General features: G+C 48.1%; 1 protein-coding gene across 1 annotated transcript in view; it reads right to left on the minus strand.

Annotated features, from left to right (window-relative positions):
- The window catches only part of PAPPA2 (pappalysin 2), an 88,648-nt gene that overhangs the window by 59,930 nt on the left and 11,747 nt on the right, over positions 1-16,971 (minus strand). Inside the window, exon 3 of the mRNA XM_054638467.2 lies at positions 234-379. Coding sequence (XP_054494442.2) covers positions 234-379 — 146 coding nt within the window. The remainder of the gene's footprint in view (positions 1-233; positions 380-16,971) is intronic.

A 16,971-nucleotide genomic window follows, 5' to 3' on the forward strand; every position in this document is an offset into this window, starting at 1 on the left:
TGAAGCCCCTTGTCAGTGGGTAATCTCACAACCTTGCCCACATAGATTCAGGGAGCAGGCAGCTCTTTTCCTTACAGCAGCAGCTGTTGGAACACCCAAACCCTGTTATCATGACCTTTGTATGAAACATCCACAATGTTGAGGCACAGCACATCCACCTCTATTTGCCAAGTCGAGGAAGAGAGAGAAAAACCAGTAATTCTGAGACCCCAGGAATGGGATAAGTTACTTACCCAGGTGACTAAGGGCCTCTTTGTCCCACGGCCAAGTGGCAGCACCAGCCAACTCTTCCCTCACTGAACTGGCGAAGTAAATATTGAGGAAATGGGTGCTGTTCAGCTTCAGAGCCTCCTTCAGCTCCTTCACGCTCATGTAAGCCCTGAAAGGTCAAAAGAGAGGAAATATTCATCACACATTGCACACAGAGTGAGGAGGAAAAGTGGGAGCCACCCGTAGACATCCTACAGAGGAGCATTGGTGTTCAGGGTCCCGTGGCCATGAGTGGGCGGCCAACACGAGAAATTCCGCATTGCTTAGGATGCCTCCCAGACCCAAGCTGGCACCAGTGCCAACTCGGGCTGGTTTGGCAGTGCCAAGTGGCTCCTGCAATCTGCCATCAGGAACCTGGAGATGGTGAGTTTTCCTTCTCATGGAGAAGGGCTGGTGTTGGTTTTCTGGGGCCTGTAGCCCTGTGTGGGTGGCTGCTTGCTAGGGTTCTGAAATCCACAAAGCTCAGAGCTCCAGGCAGAGTGTAGCTAAAAAAGGCATGCCAAAGGGAACACAGAACTGCCACAACATGCCTTCCTCCACAGCTTTTCCCTTGGATCCAGCCTTAGCCCAAGGCTGCTTTTACTGCCTAGGGTTAGGGTTCCGAAATCACAGAGCCCAGAGCTCCAGGCACACTGCAGCTGCAAAAGACATCCCAAGGGGAACCATAAACAGGATGCCTCCCAGACCCAAGCTGGCACCAGTGCCAACTGGGGCTGGTTTGACAGTGCCAAGTGGCTCCTGCAATCTGCCATCAGGAACCTGGGCTGCTGAGTTTGGTTTCAGAGGGAAAAGTGTCTGGACCAGACCTGGAGACATCGTCAGCTCTGAAACCAAGAGCGTGTTAAAGCACTGAAATATTCAGCATTTCCACAGGATGTCCTGTGACACTGCAAACTCTGCTCTGTAAGGTGCAAGTTCACCTAGTGAGGGGTTTGGGAGTGGGTGGAAGGCACTCATGCAAGCCTGAAGAAGTTTTGCTCATTACAGTGGTTTTGTTGGTGAGTTCTCACCCCAGACAAAGCTTTCCAATCATGGCAACAAAAGAAGCCCCACAAAAAATGAGAATAAATAATAAAATATGATAAAACAGGAGAAGAAAATATGAGAGGAGGAAGGAAATGCAGAGGTTGGTCCTGCTGGGGAAAAGAGAGGGGGTTTGGCATCAGGAAACTGGAATTTGAGTTGGAAGGAGAGAAGAATTAATCCAGAAATCCAACTGCTTCTAACAAGGGTTTTTCAGGGATTGTCCCTGATACAGAGCAAGAGAGGAATGGACATCACACCTTACTGTTGGGAGCAGAGGGGGTTTGTCAGCTGGGGCTGAGAAGTGTCTTCTCCAGCTTCTCTAGTCTATCTGGACTTCCATTCCATCCTTTTCCCCAGGAAAACCAGTATGCCAGAGATGGCAGTATGTGGTAAAAACAAGGGTGTCCCAGCAGTGCACAGCCACATCTCTCATCTAAACACATCCCAGGGAATTGCACGAGGAAGAGCATGAGCAAAATTATCTTGGAACATGCTCAAAAAAAAAAAAAATTAAAAAAATTTCTTGCAGCTCTGCTCAAAATGGACCTTGGAGAAGACTGCCCCCTCTGCTCATGATCTGTATCTTTCAGATGAGGTCTGGGATGTCTACAGGAGCCAGCAGAGGAAAAAAGAGCAAGATTTCCCAGAATAAGCTCAATGAGGAGAAGGTAATCTCTGGAGCCAGATTCATCAAAGGGCAAGTTTAGAGGGGAAGGTCTCCTGACAACACTGCTGGCTGTCTCTCCTCCTGTCTTCAGGGCTGGGAATAAAGAGTTGAAAGAACACAGGAATGTGATATCCAAGACCACCATTTCTAAAGGCCACAGTAAGGTAATGGGCTAGGAGAGGGGGGTAGCAGTCAGGAAATTTAGGTTTCACTCTTCCCTCTATGTGAGTGTTTCTGCACAGGTAAAAAGACTGTATCAAATTCACCAGAACATCAACAGTCCCAGCATTGGTCTTCAGGGAGTTCATGCCCTCAGCTATGCAAAACAATCAAAGTCCAACCTAATATCAGCAATAATAATTCCAATAATAACAGCAATGGAATTATAAGGTCTTGGACTGTGCTGCAAATGCCAGGTACCCTTTTAAATGGACTTCAATGATCCTTGTGGGTCCCTTACATCTTAGGATATTCTCTGATTCTATAAATTAAGTGCTACCATTGCCACCATCTGTGCCGTTATCCTCATGGGCTGAGACAGGCTTAGGACAGGTAGCAGACATTGTCTCCACATTTCTATGACTTGTCTTTAAGTCTTCAAAACTTGAAGACCCTGACCCACAGTTTGTGAAGCCATTCATTTAAGAGATTCTGAGCAAGAAAAAAAAAACAACTCATGGAAAGGCTTTAAATACATCACTGTGGAATGATGATGGAAACACACCATTGTGGAAATATGTCATAAGAATGACTAAACCTGCAGCATGAGGCCAACAGCAACATTAAGGTGGTGGAAAGCATTTCACTTATTCCCATGCTTCCAGGAGCAACTGGCATCTTTGAGCTGCGTGGATAGATTATGAAGGGAGCACAGCTGTTTCTTTACATTGGGCTCACCATGAAGGAGCACCAGCTCTGTTTGAACAAGCTGCTTCTGGTGGTGTCCTTTAGCAGTGATGCCCATTAGTGCATTCCTCACTACATGGGATGACAGACAGGAGGATGGAGCTGAGGATGGGCTAAGGGGAGAAAGGCACGTTCTCATCTGAGATGTGAAGTGAGAAAGGAAACCCTTTTCCTTTCTTGTTTGAAATGGCAAGATCCCTAGTCTTCAAGCTGTTACACCAACAGGCTTGTTTAGAAAGAAAGAGGTTGCTACAGCAAATTGAAGAGAAGGAGGAAAATAATGAAAAAAAATAAAGGATTCCAGAAATAAACTAGAGCAGGGTGGCATGTGGAACAGAGCTGGGAAAATCAAGGGCTATTTCCCTGGACCTGAAACAGCAGAGGCTTTCAAAAGCCACTGCTGACTTGGGAGGTGTCAGATAATCAGGGTCTTCTGACTGCCTCTCTCCTACCAGTCAGCCCCAAAGGACCACACCAGGCTGGAGGCATCTCACCCATCTTCCCAGGAGCTCTGAAGATTCAGTTACTTCAGACAGATCTTGGCTGGGCTATGTGGCGAGATGAGATGACCAGCTTGTCTTCACCAGGCCCCGAGATCTCCCACCACAAAGCAGCATTCCCAGAACACTTTCCCCAGCCACATCAGCTTGTGGAGAGAAAACTCTCCCAACCGGAAAGGACAAATTAGGAGAACTTGATCCCTTCCCTGTGATGTCTTGCCTGAGCATCCCAGACACGCGCCACGCTGACGCCACCCCTCCAACCCAACCAAGGCGGGAGCAGGCCGGGAGGAATAGATAGTGAGAAGGATAAACAAACCTGAAGGACATACTTGTGGCGTGACTCGGAAGGAAGAGAAGCAAAAATTTCATAGAAATAGAGCATAAGGAGGGGGAGGGGGGAGAGAAAGTCTCCTTCACTCATCAAAGCTGCTCGGGGGACACAGACTTAAAAATAGCATCAATTCCTGACCTATGATATCTCGGAAAAATAGCCCCAAAGCCTTCCAGGCTGTCCAAATTCCAAGAGCCGACGTCAGCCCTATTCAGAGGGATATTCCTGCAGTCCCTCTTCTGGAGACATGATGTTTTTCTGGCTGTCGCCTGCCATTCCCTTGACATTAGCAACATTTTTTGTCAAGTCTTAATTATAAATAACTGTAATTTCCTCCATTGAGAGATCTGGATGGTTCAGGGATGTGTAAGGGTTAGAGGGAGCAGTTCCAGCACTGAGAGCTGTTCAGATGGGTTGGATGGGCAAGGAGCAGAAAGGACCCTAATTTCACCTGCTATGGCACAGAAAGCACAAATATCCTGTTAACATCCCCAAAGATGTGAGCAGAACAATTCTAGAATGGGCAACTCCAATTCCCCTCAAACTACATTTCCTGCTGGCATCCTTAGGTTAGACAAGGAGCATCCAACTGGCACCTGACCCTTTTGCTTCCTGCCAAGGTTAGGCTCTCCTTCTCCTTCAGTGCTTCTGTGATTTTACTGAGGCAAAAGCAGAGCAGCCTTTGGTCTCCACAAACAGCCTAAATGACAGCACTCTCGTCTGCTTCCCAAATCATTTTCCAATGCCTACAAGACTAGAGTATTGCAAACTAGGTGACATTTACAGGGGGATGGGCACTGCAACCCAACATGGAAGCACAAAGGAAGGACAGAAGGATAGGTGAAGGTACAGCTGTCAGCTGAGAAGCAAAACACAAACCAACCCCAAAGAACAGGGTAGAGGACAGAAGAGATAGAGATGGGACATCAGGTTTGCCAGATTCAAAGTCAATGTTTTTTCAAGGGCATCCAAGAGCAACCAGCTGTGTGGTGATGCCACCTGGAGCTGGGGGAGCACTTGCAGCCCTGGAAGAGCAAAGCTTGCAAGAAGAGTATGTGCAACAGTAGAGAGGGATCAGGGGTGGGAGGGCACAGAATGACATTATTAGACATGAGAATGGGAATGAACACCATCCAAAATGATGGTATTTGAAGGGGTGAGCCCAGAAATGGTAGATTCCCTTACAACAGGTGATATTGGCTCAACGTTCTGTTGAATGGCACTGTTTGATGGCCTGACACTAAGGCACCACACTGCATCCTGTTTTACTTGCATGGGACATAACTAGGGGCTGTCATCCTCTGGTGCCTCTTGCTGCTGGAAAAAGAAAAAGAAGATGGAGCAGCTTTAGTAACTGTCACCACAGAACAGCAGATTCAGAGACTCCACTGCTGATAGAGAGGATCTCCACAGGCCATTCTGACCCTTGTTCAAAAACAGGTCTAATTAAATTGCATTGTTCAAGGTCATCTGGGGCCTGAACAGCCTCAAGGACAGAGGTTTCCCAAACCTTCTGGGCAACTTATTCTAGTGTTCAAGCATCCTCAAGTTAAAAATAATTTCTAAAGTCTAATCCAAATTTCTTACATTCTAAATTGTGTCCATTGCTTCCTGACAATTGTCTTCTTGGCATCCTGCTCCATCTTCCCTGTGTCACCCCTTCCTATCAAGGGGGGAAAGTCATCAAATGATAGTAGATTTGCATGGTAAACTCTTACTGCACTAGACCTTACCTTATTAAAGTCTAAAGAACAAAAGCTTGCTTTCTGAACAGTTGAAAAATCACACTCCACCCATGATCCCAGACCTCCCTGGAGAAGTCACATTCTTTTCTTATGCTTTTCCTTGGAAACTTTTGTCCTGACCACAGGGGAGACAACACCTTCCTAACCTGGTTGTAAGTCAGGCTCTGAGCTGGCTTGGTCAAAAGAGAAGACTTGATGTACCCAGGAGAGACAGAGCTGTTGCAGCTTTTCCAGCACAAATCTCTGGGAGCAACAACAGGACCATCACTGGTGGGCAAGTGGAAGAAATGAGAGGATCTGCTAATCCATGGGGCAGCAGAAAACACAGTCAAGCTGTCAAACAAGCCTAATGTGGGAGAAGAGGGGCAAGAGTGGCACTTTTTAGTGACAACTACACCATAACAGGAAGCCTGGGGGCCACAGTGGCCATGATGAGCAAGACACAAAAGATGGCACCTCCACATGAAAAGCAAGGCCAGCACATACCCCCTGCAGTACCACAAATCAAACTAAATTCTCTGGGTACTGCAAAGGGTGCAGCATGTAATGCCACAGGAATTCCACTGCAATTCAAAAATAGGAGTCTTTTCCCTGTAGACCTTTCAGAGGGGATGTGGGAGTGGGGTTGGGTGGAAGCTGTCCAAGTGCCCTCCATGGACAACTGGAAAATACTTGAGACCCAGCCAGCGGCAGCTAACCATACAGCCTGAAGAAGTCACAGGGGATTCCTGGCTCTGCTTTCATGTTTTTCAACCACTGCAAGGAAATTCCTCTTCCTACTTCCTGCAAGCAGAGAGGCTCCCTTTTCCCCCAAACCTCTGCTTGACAAATGAGGAATCCCCTCAGACTTCCCAGCAATGAGCACCAGTCTGCCAATACATTTTGAGCATGTGGGTAAAACATTTCTCCAAGGCTGCAAAGGGTTAATGACAAACACAGCAACCTTGTCTCTGAACCAGAGCTCAGTCCATGAAGACAGGTCCTGATCCAAATGGTGTGAACATTTTGGGAGAGCAGACTCTCTAAATTCATCTGTGAAGGGAGATGCTCCTCCAGATGGTGAGCCAAAGTGGGTATCTTCCATTTTGGCCCACTAAAGGACTCCTCCTTCAAGGTGAATCTTCAGCAGGGGGTCTGAATAGGTGGGGTTCCACACCTGGGCTCTCTGCTTGCATAAATGAATCTTCCTTGCTAGAATCTGGGAACCCTCATCCCTGTTCTCATCACACCTCAGCCTTGCCTCCCTTCCTGCCTGCCACAGGCAGACAAAGCCCACCACCACAGCACAAACACAGTGTGACCCTGGAACAGAGGATGAGCCCAGATGAGTTACCTGCTCTGCTTCCAGACAAGGCTGATGGTCATTCTTACAACTGCAGCTGCCTCACACTCTGGGTGAGGCACACTTTTACCTGCCCCAAAAGTTCTGGCATTATTAACACAGCTGGGGGGATGCTGTGTTTTTGAGTCCTTCTGTACTTACTGAGACTATTTGCATCCCCATGACCATGTCTGGGAGCTCTGACTCCAGTCCAGCACGCTGCTGGTACGCCACAAACATTCTCTGCCAGCATCATGACAACTTGACAAGGCAGTAACATCCAAATGACTCTCATCTGGACAGGCTTTGGTAACACAGCCAGATACAAAACACATGCAAGATGGGAAGGGAAGGCTGAGAAAGAGCCAGACATTCCCCTGGGATCACAGGAAGCACAACACTGCTGGAATAATACCCTCTGTAGTGCTCAGGAGCCTTTCATCAACTTCACTGGGTGCTGGACTCCAGCCAAAGAGCATTTGAGTCCACAAGGGATGAGGATATCACACAGTTCTTGGACATGCCTGGAAAAATCCACCTCTGAGGCACTGGCGGCACGAGTAGAAGAGCAGCCATCACTAGCAGGGCAGTTTAAGTTTTGCATGGGTGGCTGAGTATCAAGATGTCAAAGAGGGTGAGAGGGCAAAACAGGATCCTTCAGGATGAGGAGGCTCCCTTCTGTATGAGCCACTCCTGCTGCATTCAGAGATAACTCTCCACCTCCATGTGTGAGCATGGGACTGAAGCAGTAGCAGATGCTGAAGGGTCAGAGAGCTGCACTGGCAAAAGCTGCAGATGGATCAAAAAGACACATTGTAGTTCAAGGCTGTGACCCTTCCACGAGAGATTTACAGGGGACAGGGAGCTAGAGGGCTGCAGATCGCTAGCACACAGCTCTGTTACATCAGAGGGCAGTACACAACTTCTTGAGGTCAGATTTGGGAAAGAAATACATTAACATTAGTGTTAGACCAGAAAGCCTGCAGGGCATTTTGCCCTGAGATAGGCTGAAAAATAAGTGCTGCTAACAATGGCATGGCCCAGATATTCCTGGAAGTGTTGGCTAAAAGGTTGTTCACTAAATCATCACTGAATCAGCCAAAGGCAATGCTATTTTAGACCTGGTTTTGGTAAGCAGTGCACAAATTATGAAAGAGCAGATGAGAGAAAGAATACTTGGCCTTAACTTGTAATGAGTGGATTCAGATCAACTTAAATGGAGAGATGAACACAGGTCTTGAAAGAAGAATTGAAATCCAGGACTGACCAGCAGACACTGCTGCATCATAGCTGTCAGGGACATGGAACTCCCTGAAATTAAGCTGACTCCAGTGAAAACAAAGAGTTAAAGATCCTTTTAGAAATAAGGGCAAAAAAAAAAAAAGGAAGAAGCAGATCTGCTGAGGAGCTGAAGCTCAGTGTAATTGAGATGTATGCCTGGACAAAATTACAGTATGGTCCCCACCTTTATTCCAAGTTTAACTAGATGGTAGTGGAGCAGAGCTCAAGATAAAGACAAAAAAAATATTAAAGGTGGCAGCAGTTGGATGGGGACTGAAGTGTCAAGTGTCAGTGGGACTGGGTGGATGACAGACCACAGGGGAGGTGGCAAGTCCCAACTCCAAAAGTATGGGATGTAGGAATATAGAGAGGGAGCAAAAAACAAAAGGGAAGAGTGCAGAAATATAAATATTCATAGCTAAAACTTAGTGGATGTAATATATTTGCAGGGGAAATGCCAACTTGGATCCAGAAGGACTGGAAAACAGCTGATAGGATACTTGCAGAGATGTCTGAGAGGGTGAACAAGGATCACAATGAAACACTTGTTTCATTGAGTTGTCCTCTCTCTAAAGTCCTGTTCCCACCTGGTTATCTTACCTTTAAAGGGGATGAACTGTTTTTGTGGTTCTAGGAGAGTGCTCTTGAAAACTCCCAGCACTCACTCCTTTAGCCTGCATGGAAGTGAATCCCTCCCAACCGAGCTTTGAGCCAGCTGCAATTTACTCTTCAAAAATCTCAAACTTTTGTCTTAGCACTAACCATCAGCACTGCAGCAGAATCCAAAATCCACAGTATTGTGATCACTGCAGGCAAGACTACCACTAGCCAAGCTATTACAAGCCAGGTATGATTGGTTTGTGAGTAGCAAGTCCAGCAGTGCCTCACTTCTGGCTGGCACATCCAACACTTGTGTGAGGAGCAGTCCTCTACACACTCCAGGAAACTTATGGATGACCTGTGAGCTGCTGTGTCATTCTACCAACAGATATCTGGGTAATTGAAGTCACCCAGAAGAACAAAGTTCTGATGACTCAGAGCTTAAATTACTCAAATATTGCTTTGCTGGCCTTATCATCTTGGTTTGGAGGTCAATAGCAGATCCCTACTGTAATACATCCCTTGGAGACAGCCCCTCTGATCTTGACTCAGAGGCATTTGACAGGACTTCCACAATCATCACAGCTGACTTCCATACATTCAAAGTTCTCCTTAACACAGAGCAAAGCCACAGTCAGGCCTCAAGGAGTTGTCTCTGCCTCTGGCATCAAAGCAGGACACCTGGCTTTAGAGGAAAGCTGTGTTAATTCCTCCCTATCAGCCTGCCCAGAGACTTTGCTTTTCTGCCACATGCTGCTTTCCTCTCTGGATCTTGTTATACTTCTGTTGACAGCTTACATGCAGGGCAAGAGGGCAGAGATCAATTTTAAGGCTGGTTGCATGTTGGTACTCATGTTTTAGGGTCTGAACTGAGGATGAGTGCTGAATCCATGAGAATAAGCCTCAGGAGAGGTTAACCCCCAGCTGTGCTCTCACACCATAGTGGGCACCCTGAGGACACCAGTGCCAACAGGGTGCACATGTGCATCAAATGCTTGGATCACAGAAAAACACTGGGTTTGTGATATTTGCACCCTGAGGGCAGGGCTGGCTCACTGCCTTGCTCAGCTGCTTGCTGCCATGCACATAATGGGCACCACAGCCTGTCCAAGGGCCTCTGGGGATGGCTGTGCTGGGAACCCCAGCACATCTCCATGTGTCTGTGTAGGCTTCCCAGATGGTACTGAGCTACCACCAGCCCTAGCAGAAGGTTTTTGAGACATACCCACTGGGACTCAGACAGCAGTTTGTTCAAGTTGCTTGTGGCTATTTGATAGACCTGTAGTCATCCTCTCCTGAGCTCCTGAAGGAGTCAGTCCTGCACTGCAAAAAGCACCAAGGCCAACCACCAATCACCCCAAGAGGTCCTGCTGCCTGACACAGAACCCACTGTAAGAGAAAGTGCCACAACACTGGTTCTAGGGATAGCTGTCTACACTTCATCCAGGAACAGCAACCCACATGCTCCTCTCCACCTGCCTCAAATTAAACTGTCTCAGGGAGGAAAGGACCAATTCACTCCATTGCCTCCTCCACTCCCATCACAAATACCATCCAACATCACCACACTGTTGGAGGGGAAGAGGTGTCTTTTCCATGAGTGGCCTCATGGAAGCATCAAGACATGGCTCCATAGCACAGACATCATCCCCAACAAGAGAGGTCTTGGGGAGACAGCAGCAGGAAGGAGTGCTGGATCAGGCATACACAGCAGAGAAATCCAGGGCTGTGGGAGGGAGCAGAGTGAAGCTGATTGAAGGAGGCATGAAGGGAGACAAACAAGGGAAGCTTGGCCTCTGGCTCTGCAGGGACTGCCTGACCTCTCCCGCAAGGGGCACGGCAGCTTCGGGCTGACGCCGGCGGCGAGCCTGCGGCCCGAGAGCTGCTGCTGCTGCCAGAGATGGCAAGCTGCAAAGCCCTAATCTGAAAGGACAGCTGCAGCACAAAGCTCCCCATGCTCCTCTGCCAAGCCAAGATGTGGGACCCCTTCCTTCTGCATTGCTCTTCCCCCAACCTTGGTGCATGTCCTGGAAACCACTGCCCGTTCCCCTCTGCTCTGCTCTTGTGAGACCCTACCAGCAGTGGTCCAGAGCAGCATTTGGGGCTATCAAGATAAGGAAAATGTGGACCTGTCAGGGTGAGCCCAGAGGAGGCCACAGAGGTGATCAAAGGGCTGGAGCACCTCTGCTGTGCAGACTTAGGCAACATAGGAAACCCTGTGCCACCAAGAACTGGTCCACAGATTTAGCACTTCTTACAGCACTTCCACCCTAAAGCATCATTTGTTTCTGCCAAACAACCAAACTCTACACACACTTGAAATTTAATTCAAAATAGGCTAAATGATCCCAAAAATCTCCTACAGGAGTCTGGCTTTGAGCTTGTGTTAGCACTAGTGATTCAACCCATGAACCTTCCTTTTCACCCCTCAGGGAAGACAAATCCATGCAAGTCCCATAAACTTCCTGACTTATATGACAATTCTCATGTTGCTTAAGCATAATGGGCCATCAACTTTCCCCTGGGATAAATTTGGCCTGGCAAACTGTCTTTTAGTGCTCTACATCTTGGGGGAGTTGATAGCATTTAGGGTTTATTTTAATGGGAGTCAGTAGCCATGATCAATTGTAAAAGCTCTATTTCCACGGAAATGGGAATTTAATAGATTTTTGAAAATGCTGGTTATTGACCCAATGGGCCTTAATGGCTTAAAAACAATCTGATTGTAGTGTGTATGAGTAAATGTGTGTGATTTTCAAATGAATACTGGAATAGGTAGTAAAAACCCATTTAAATGGCAGGAACCTGGTCAATAGGGAGTCTCCATTTGCGTGCTTGGCTTTTCTATTTCTATCTGAGTGAATCACGGCCATCTCTTCCTCGGAGAGGCTCACCATTTCCTCATGGCTGAGATCATCCTAAAGCACATGGCCCATCTGAGCCCCAGGAGGGTCTGGGGATGTCTTTCATTAGACCAGGCAATGATGCAGAGCTCTCAGAACAGCCGGGCTCCCAGATGCTCCCACGGTGGGAGCGGAGCATAGACGGACCGTCTCTCACAGATGATGCACCCATTGCTCACAGGAAAACTCCTTGGGAGCTCAAAAGACATGTGTGCCTCAGACTCTTGGGTTTAAACTCAACCTGCAGGCTCCCAGCTGACAATCCTTCAGGGAAATTCCCAGGCAGAAATCTTGGTTTGTCTGGGATTGACACATATCAAAGACGTCAACAGGAGCGAACTCCAAAGGAATGCACTAATTGCTAAGAAGCAATGAACAGACTAAACCCTGATATTCATTCCACTGACTGAAGCCCCCCTGCTGCAACTAGGGCATGTATTAAGGGTTATCACTCCCAAAAGCCCTCCAAGGTCTACCAAGCACAAGGCTGCAGTTATTCCTCATTTTTCTCACCACTGGAGCAGCTCCTTCCTGGCTGCCTTTTTTGTGAAGCTGCAGAAAAACAGAGGCCCAAGATTTTTACATCTTTGAAACCAAAATGTGGGTTAAGCGACCACAAAGAGGAGATCCAAGGACAGGTGTGCAATACAGCAGAGTTGGGTGAGTGTCATGGCAAGATCCCTTAGAATAAAGCAGAAAAAAACCCCAAGGACCTGAAAATTCCCAAATTTCAAAGGGACATCTGTTCTCCTTATCCCTCTAACCTTCCCCTTCCAAAATACAGTGACGCAGCCCTTCGAGAGTTCAGAGCCACAGACTGTTGCTTCTTCTGTTGTCCTCATCACTGGAATAAGCAAAGGAGACAAACACCACAGCTTCCCATCTGCTTCCACACCAGTAATGCCTCTGCCACTTCCATGTTCAAGTACCATGGGTTGGTTTAGGTTGGAAATGACCTGGAAGACCATCTCATTCCACCCCTCTGCCATTGGCAGGGACACTTTCCATTAGACCAGATTGCTCCAAGCCCTGTCTAGCCAGGCCTTAAACATTTCCAGGGATGGGGTAGCCACAGCTTCTCTGAGACATCATCCTTGAAAACATGGAAAGAGCTGTAGTGGCTGGGAGTTAATAAAAAAAATTCAAAAGAATGAGTTAAAGATCCAGTTTGGAACCACGGAGGGGATGAAAAAGAGTGAAAGCAGCAGCTCAGGGAAGGAGAGGGGTCCAGCCTTGCCCTCCAAAGCCCAGCTGAGGCAGCATCCCAGCTCCAGCACCCACCAAAAGCTTGGGAGAGACTTGCTATCCACAGCACAGGGTGAACACTCACCTTCCTTTGGCAAGGCCAGTGCTGGCTGGAGTTACACAGTGTGTGGGAGAGAGGGCAAGCAAGAAGCAGCAGGGGAAATGGAGAAATATGCTTGCAGCCCTGTGTGGTTTTGGGAGGCAGAACTCAACAGTGGCAAGTTATTCTAGAACCTGTTCCAAGCCAAACAAAGTCAGGGATGGCTCCCTTTCTGTCTGGATTGTTTGTTTCAAAGCAAAACGAGAAAAAAGACCCCAAGCCAGGACAAAGTTTTACAGGTCTTTTTTGCCTAAGGTTGCACAGATCAGCCTTGTCCCACCTAAGCTACAAGAACAGATCTGTAAATCAGTTATCTAACTTTTTGCCTAAAACAAATAATGTTCCTGGCTTAGGAAGGCCTTATGGTTTTTGAACACAGGTGACTGAGGTGTATCAGGAGGGCAGCTTGGTCACCCCCTGACAGAAGGCATGGCTGACAAAGAGGGGCCAGACCACAAACTTGTTTCTGCATGGATGCAGAAGGCAGAACCCTGAGCTTGAGGCCATCTCCAGAAACAGCCAAAGTGACAAGGAGGGGAAAAAAGCAAGCAAACAAACAAACAAACAAACAAAAAAACCCAAAAAAAAACAAAAACAAAAAAAAAAAATCAGTCTCCCTTCCTCATCCAGCCTCAAACTGACAAACAGGGCAGCAGAAAAGGCACCACAAACACTGCAAGGTTGGGAAAGGATTTCTGCTGGTGCCAGACAAGCCTGCAGCCAGCTGCAATGGGCATCCCCATCCACCAGCAAGGCAGCATAGGCAATAAAAGGGTGGCAGAAGATCAGGGTGCCACCCTTCCAGTGCCTGGCCTGTCACTTGTGTTCAGATTCCTTGGCACTGGCAGGATAAGGATGCTGTAAAAGGCAGGCAGTGGATCAATTTGCTGAGCAAGGATGATGCTCCCAGGGCATTAAGCTAACTGCTCAAGGGGAACCACACAGCCCTGTGGTCAATAAGCCCCTCCTCATGCACTCTTCACCATGATGGCAATGTCTAGTCTTCCCAAAAGATCCAAAACTTTGCTACATTCACCCTAAACTTCTCACTGAAGGGCAAAAACTTATAACCATAATATTGGTAGGGAAAGGGATTGAGACAGAGGAAGAGAAATCTGTTCAAGCCAAGCATTTCCAACTTGCTTTTTATATGCCTATTTTTTTTTTAGGGTAAAACCAAATCCCAAGCCTCCAACTTTTTTTTTAGATCCAGGCAATTGAGCGTCCCAGCCAGAGCACAAAGTGCACAAGCCAGTATTCTAAAAATGCCTTCCTCACAGATATAAAAAGGACATGAGATAATTTGTTGGGGAAATTCTGTAGTGTAACAATCATACATTAACAGCAAAAAAAAAAAGAAACCAAGGCTGCCTCTCATCCCTAGCACAGCCCTTGTGAGGCAACAGTCACAAACATTCAGCATCCTCATCCATCTTCAAGCCTCCAAAGCAAGTCCTGTGCTTCACACCATCTCAGTTGGTTTGGGTGGTGCTGGACTCACTCCCTCTCACCCCACTGCCCTCTGGAAAGGGGCAATTTGATTTCCTAAATAACAGTGGTGTCTGGGCCAAGGCAAGCTAAGAGCACTGTGTTATACTAAGAGCAGTCTGACTCCCCTGGCTCTGGCTGAGGCTGCCAGCCCAAGGCAGATGGAATCGTCCCAGAGCCCCTGTCAGCGCCAGCCGCCGGGGGTCCCTGCCCATGGCTGCCAAGCTCCTGCCACCCTGGCTCCTGGGGTCTCACGGGCCTGGCCAGGGCCTCGCTGGTGTCCCCCACCCACAGGCGAGGGTACAGCAGGATGAGGAGGAGCCCTGGGGAGGCCTAACAAAGAGTGACCCCTCCCAGCCGTGGGACACACGCTGTTCCTTCACAATTGCCATCCCAACACAATCGGCCCCCCTCGAGTGAGCCCCCGAGTCGGCGGGGTTTGCGAGAACAATAGCTCACATCTGGGACAGATGTTTTCCCCAAAAGCACCCGGGCTGCCCACAGCCACGGGGCAGGGGTCTGTGCCCTCGCTCACACGCAGATCATGTTCTCCCTCTCCCACAGAGATGTGGTCACCCCCGGGGGAACCGAGCAGGTTCCTCCAGGAACTCGCTGCCTGGCAGCTCCATGCTCACAGGAAGGCTGGGGAGTGAGTGAAACTCATCCTCCCACAGAGGCTTGTTGGGAATTAACCCCAAGCTTCCTACCTTGGCAAGAAAAGAAGTGCATTACTGTGATTTTATTTCCTGATTTAGCACCCCCCAAAAAAAGCAGGGAAGATTTGTGCGCATCAAGATGGGACTGGGAACCTCCCCTTGTGGCTAAACACCTCTAGACTCTCATGCTGCTCTTCCAGCCACACAGGGTAACAACAGAGCTCTGGCCCCACCAGAGGGTATCACATGGAGTACTCTGCCTTTGGAAAGTGCTCCTGAGAGCCTGCACAGGCCCTTGGATGGCAGCACCTTAGTACTTTGTTATTTCCCTCTGGAAATAAGGAATTTTGATTTCCACAGTCCCACTGCCCTCCAGCTGTTGGATGGGCTGAGTCAGACCCTGGTGTGCCTCCCTTAGAGGGGGTCTCCCTGCTGGAGCCCCCACCACCCCCTCCTCTGCCACAGCAATACAGTTTCTCACCATCCCAAATCCTCTCTCTTGGCAGCAAAATCCCAATGTTGGGCTCCTGCAACTCAGCAGTGGTAACATGCCAGATATTCTCCAATCAGAGAATATCTATCTCCATACTACCCAACATTTTGAGAAGGTCAAAAGCAAATCTGGGGTCTTCACCCCCAAGCCAGGGCTCTGGGTAGGCTGAGGCACCCACACATGGATGCAGCCTCCAAACCCCATCACAAGTAAGTGACTTGGGAGACATCCTGCCCACCTGATATAATGGGCTCTACCAAAAACATTCCCTCCTACTTTTGCTAGGTTTTAAAACTGTTGATCCATAGGAAAGCCCAGAGAGAAGGGACTTTCCTACAAGGAAAGGAGAAGTTTTCCAATAAGCTCAAATCCAAGCAGTCACAAAACTTTAAAGCATTCACCAACCAACCATCAGGCTGCAGCAAAAAGTCCTGTTTACTACTACTGCACCCCCACAGTCCCAGCAAGTGTATTAGAGACTAGAAGCAGCAAGCTCAGAAGCCAGTGAACCCATCACTGCCACTTTTGGTGCTTCCAAAGCACTCCCCTCCTCATCACTTTAAAGCCCCAAGCCCAGCAGTTGAGGTTTTTTGGATACAGCAGGACAATATTTGGGCACATGCCAGTAGGACTCCAAGAGGTGCCAGAGGGAGCTCAAAAGCAGCCAGAGCTCAGGTTCTGAGCAGAGAACCTCCTTGCCATGCATTCCTCATGGGACCAATACAGTCTCTGCCACTTTCAGGCAGTGAAAAATCACTGAAAACACCCTCTCCAATCCACCCTTCAAACAATCAACCACAAGCAGCAGACACCATTTCCAGCTGAGTGGAAACCCAGGGCACTGGGAATATTTCTGTCTGCTCTGGGGTGCCCTGACCCCCAGGGGAGCACTGACTTTGACCCTCATTCATGGAGAAAGTTTCCCAGACTTCAAGATAGACTAGAACCCACAAAAGTGTAAAATAGATTATAGAGAGTAGTGTAGGTGTATCACTTGGTGAGAAATTTAGGTTTGGGGTTTTTAGTATGTTGTGGATAGAAGCCAGATGGAGGGCACAGGGTGTTTTCCTGTGTTTCTTCTTCATGCTCCTTCTTCCTTCTTCTCCATGGGTTTGAGTGGCATTTTGTAATTGGGCAGAAAAGTCCCCATTGCAGCTCTTTGGGATCAGTTATTGGGTTAAAAGGAAAAATAATCCAGGTGTCAGCTCTTAATTGGATAGTTCAGTCTTGAAAGACCTTGTAACAAGAGATTGTTGGCCATTTTGTGCCTTCTACTGAAAAGCTGCAGAACTCACAGTAGTGAGACTGTTTTACTGATAACTAATAATAAACACTTGAGTCCAAACATGAATTACTGTCTCAAGTGCCTTCAATCCAGACCCAGAAAAACCAAGGGCTGGTACTGCCACACAGCTGAATCTGTTCTCTGCAACAGA

Source organism: Agelaius phoeniceus, chromosome 8 (genome assembly GCF_051311805.1).
Source record: "Agelaius phoeniceus isolate bAgePho1 chromosome 8, bAgePho1.hap1, whole genome shotgun sequence".
NCBI lineage: Eukaryota > Metazoa > Chordata > Aves > Passeriformes > Icteridae > Agelaius > Agelaius phoeniceus.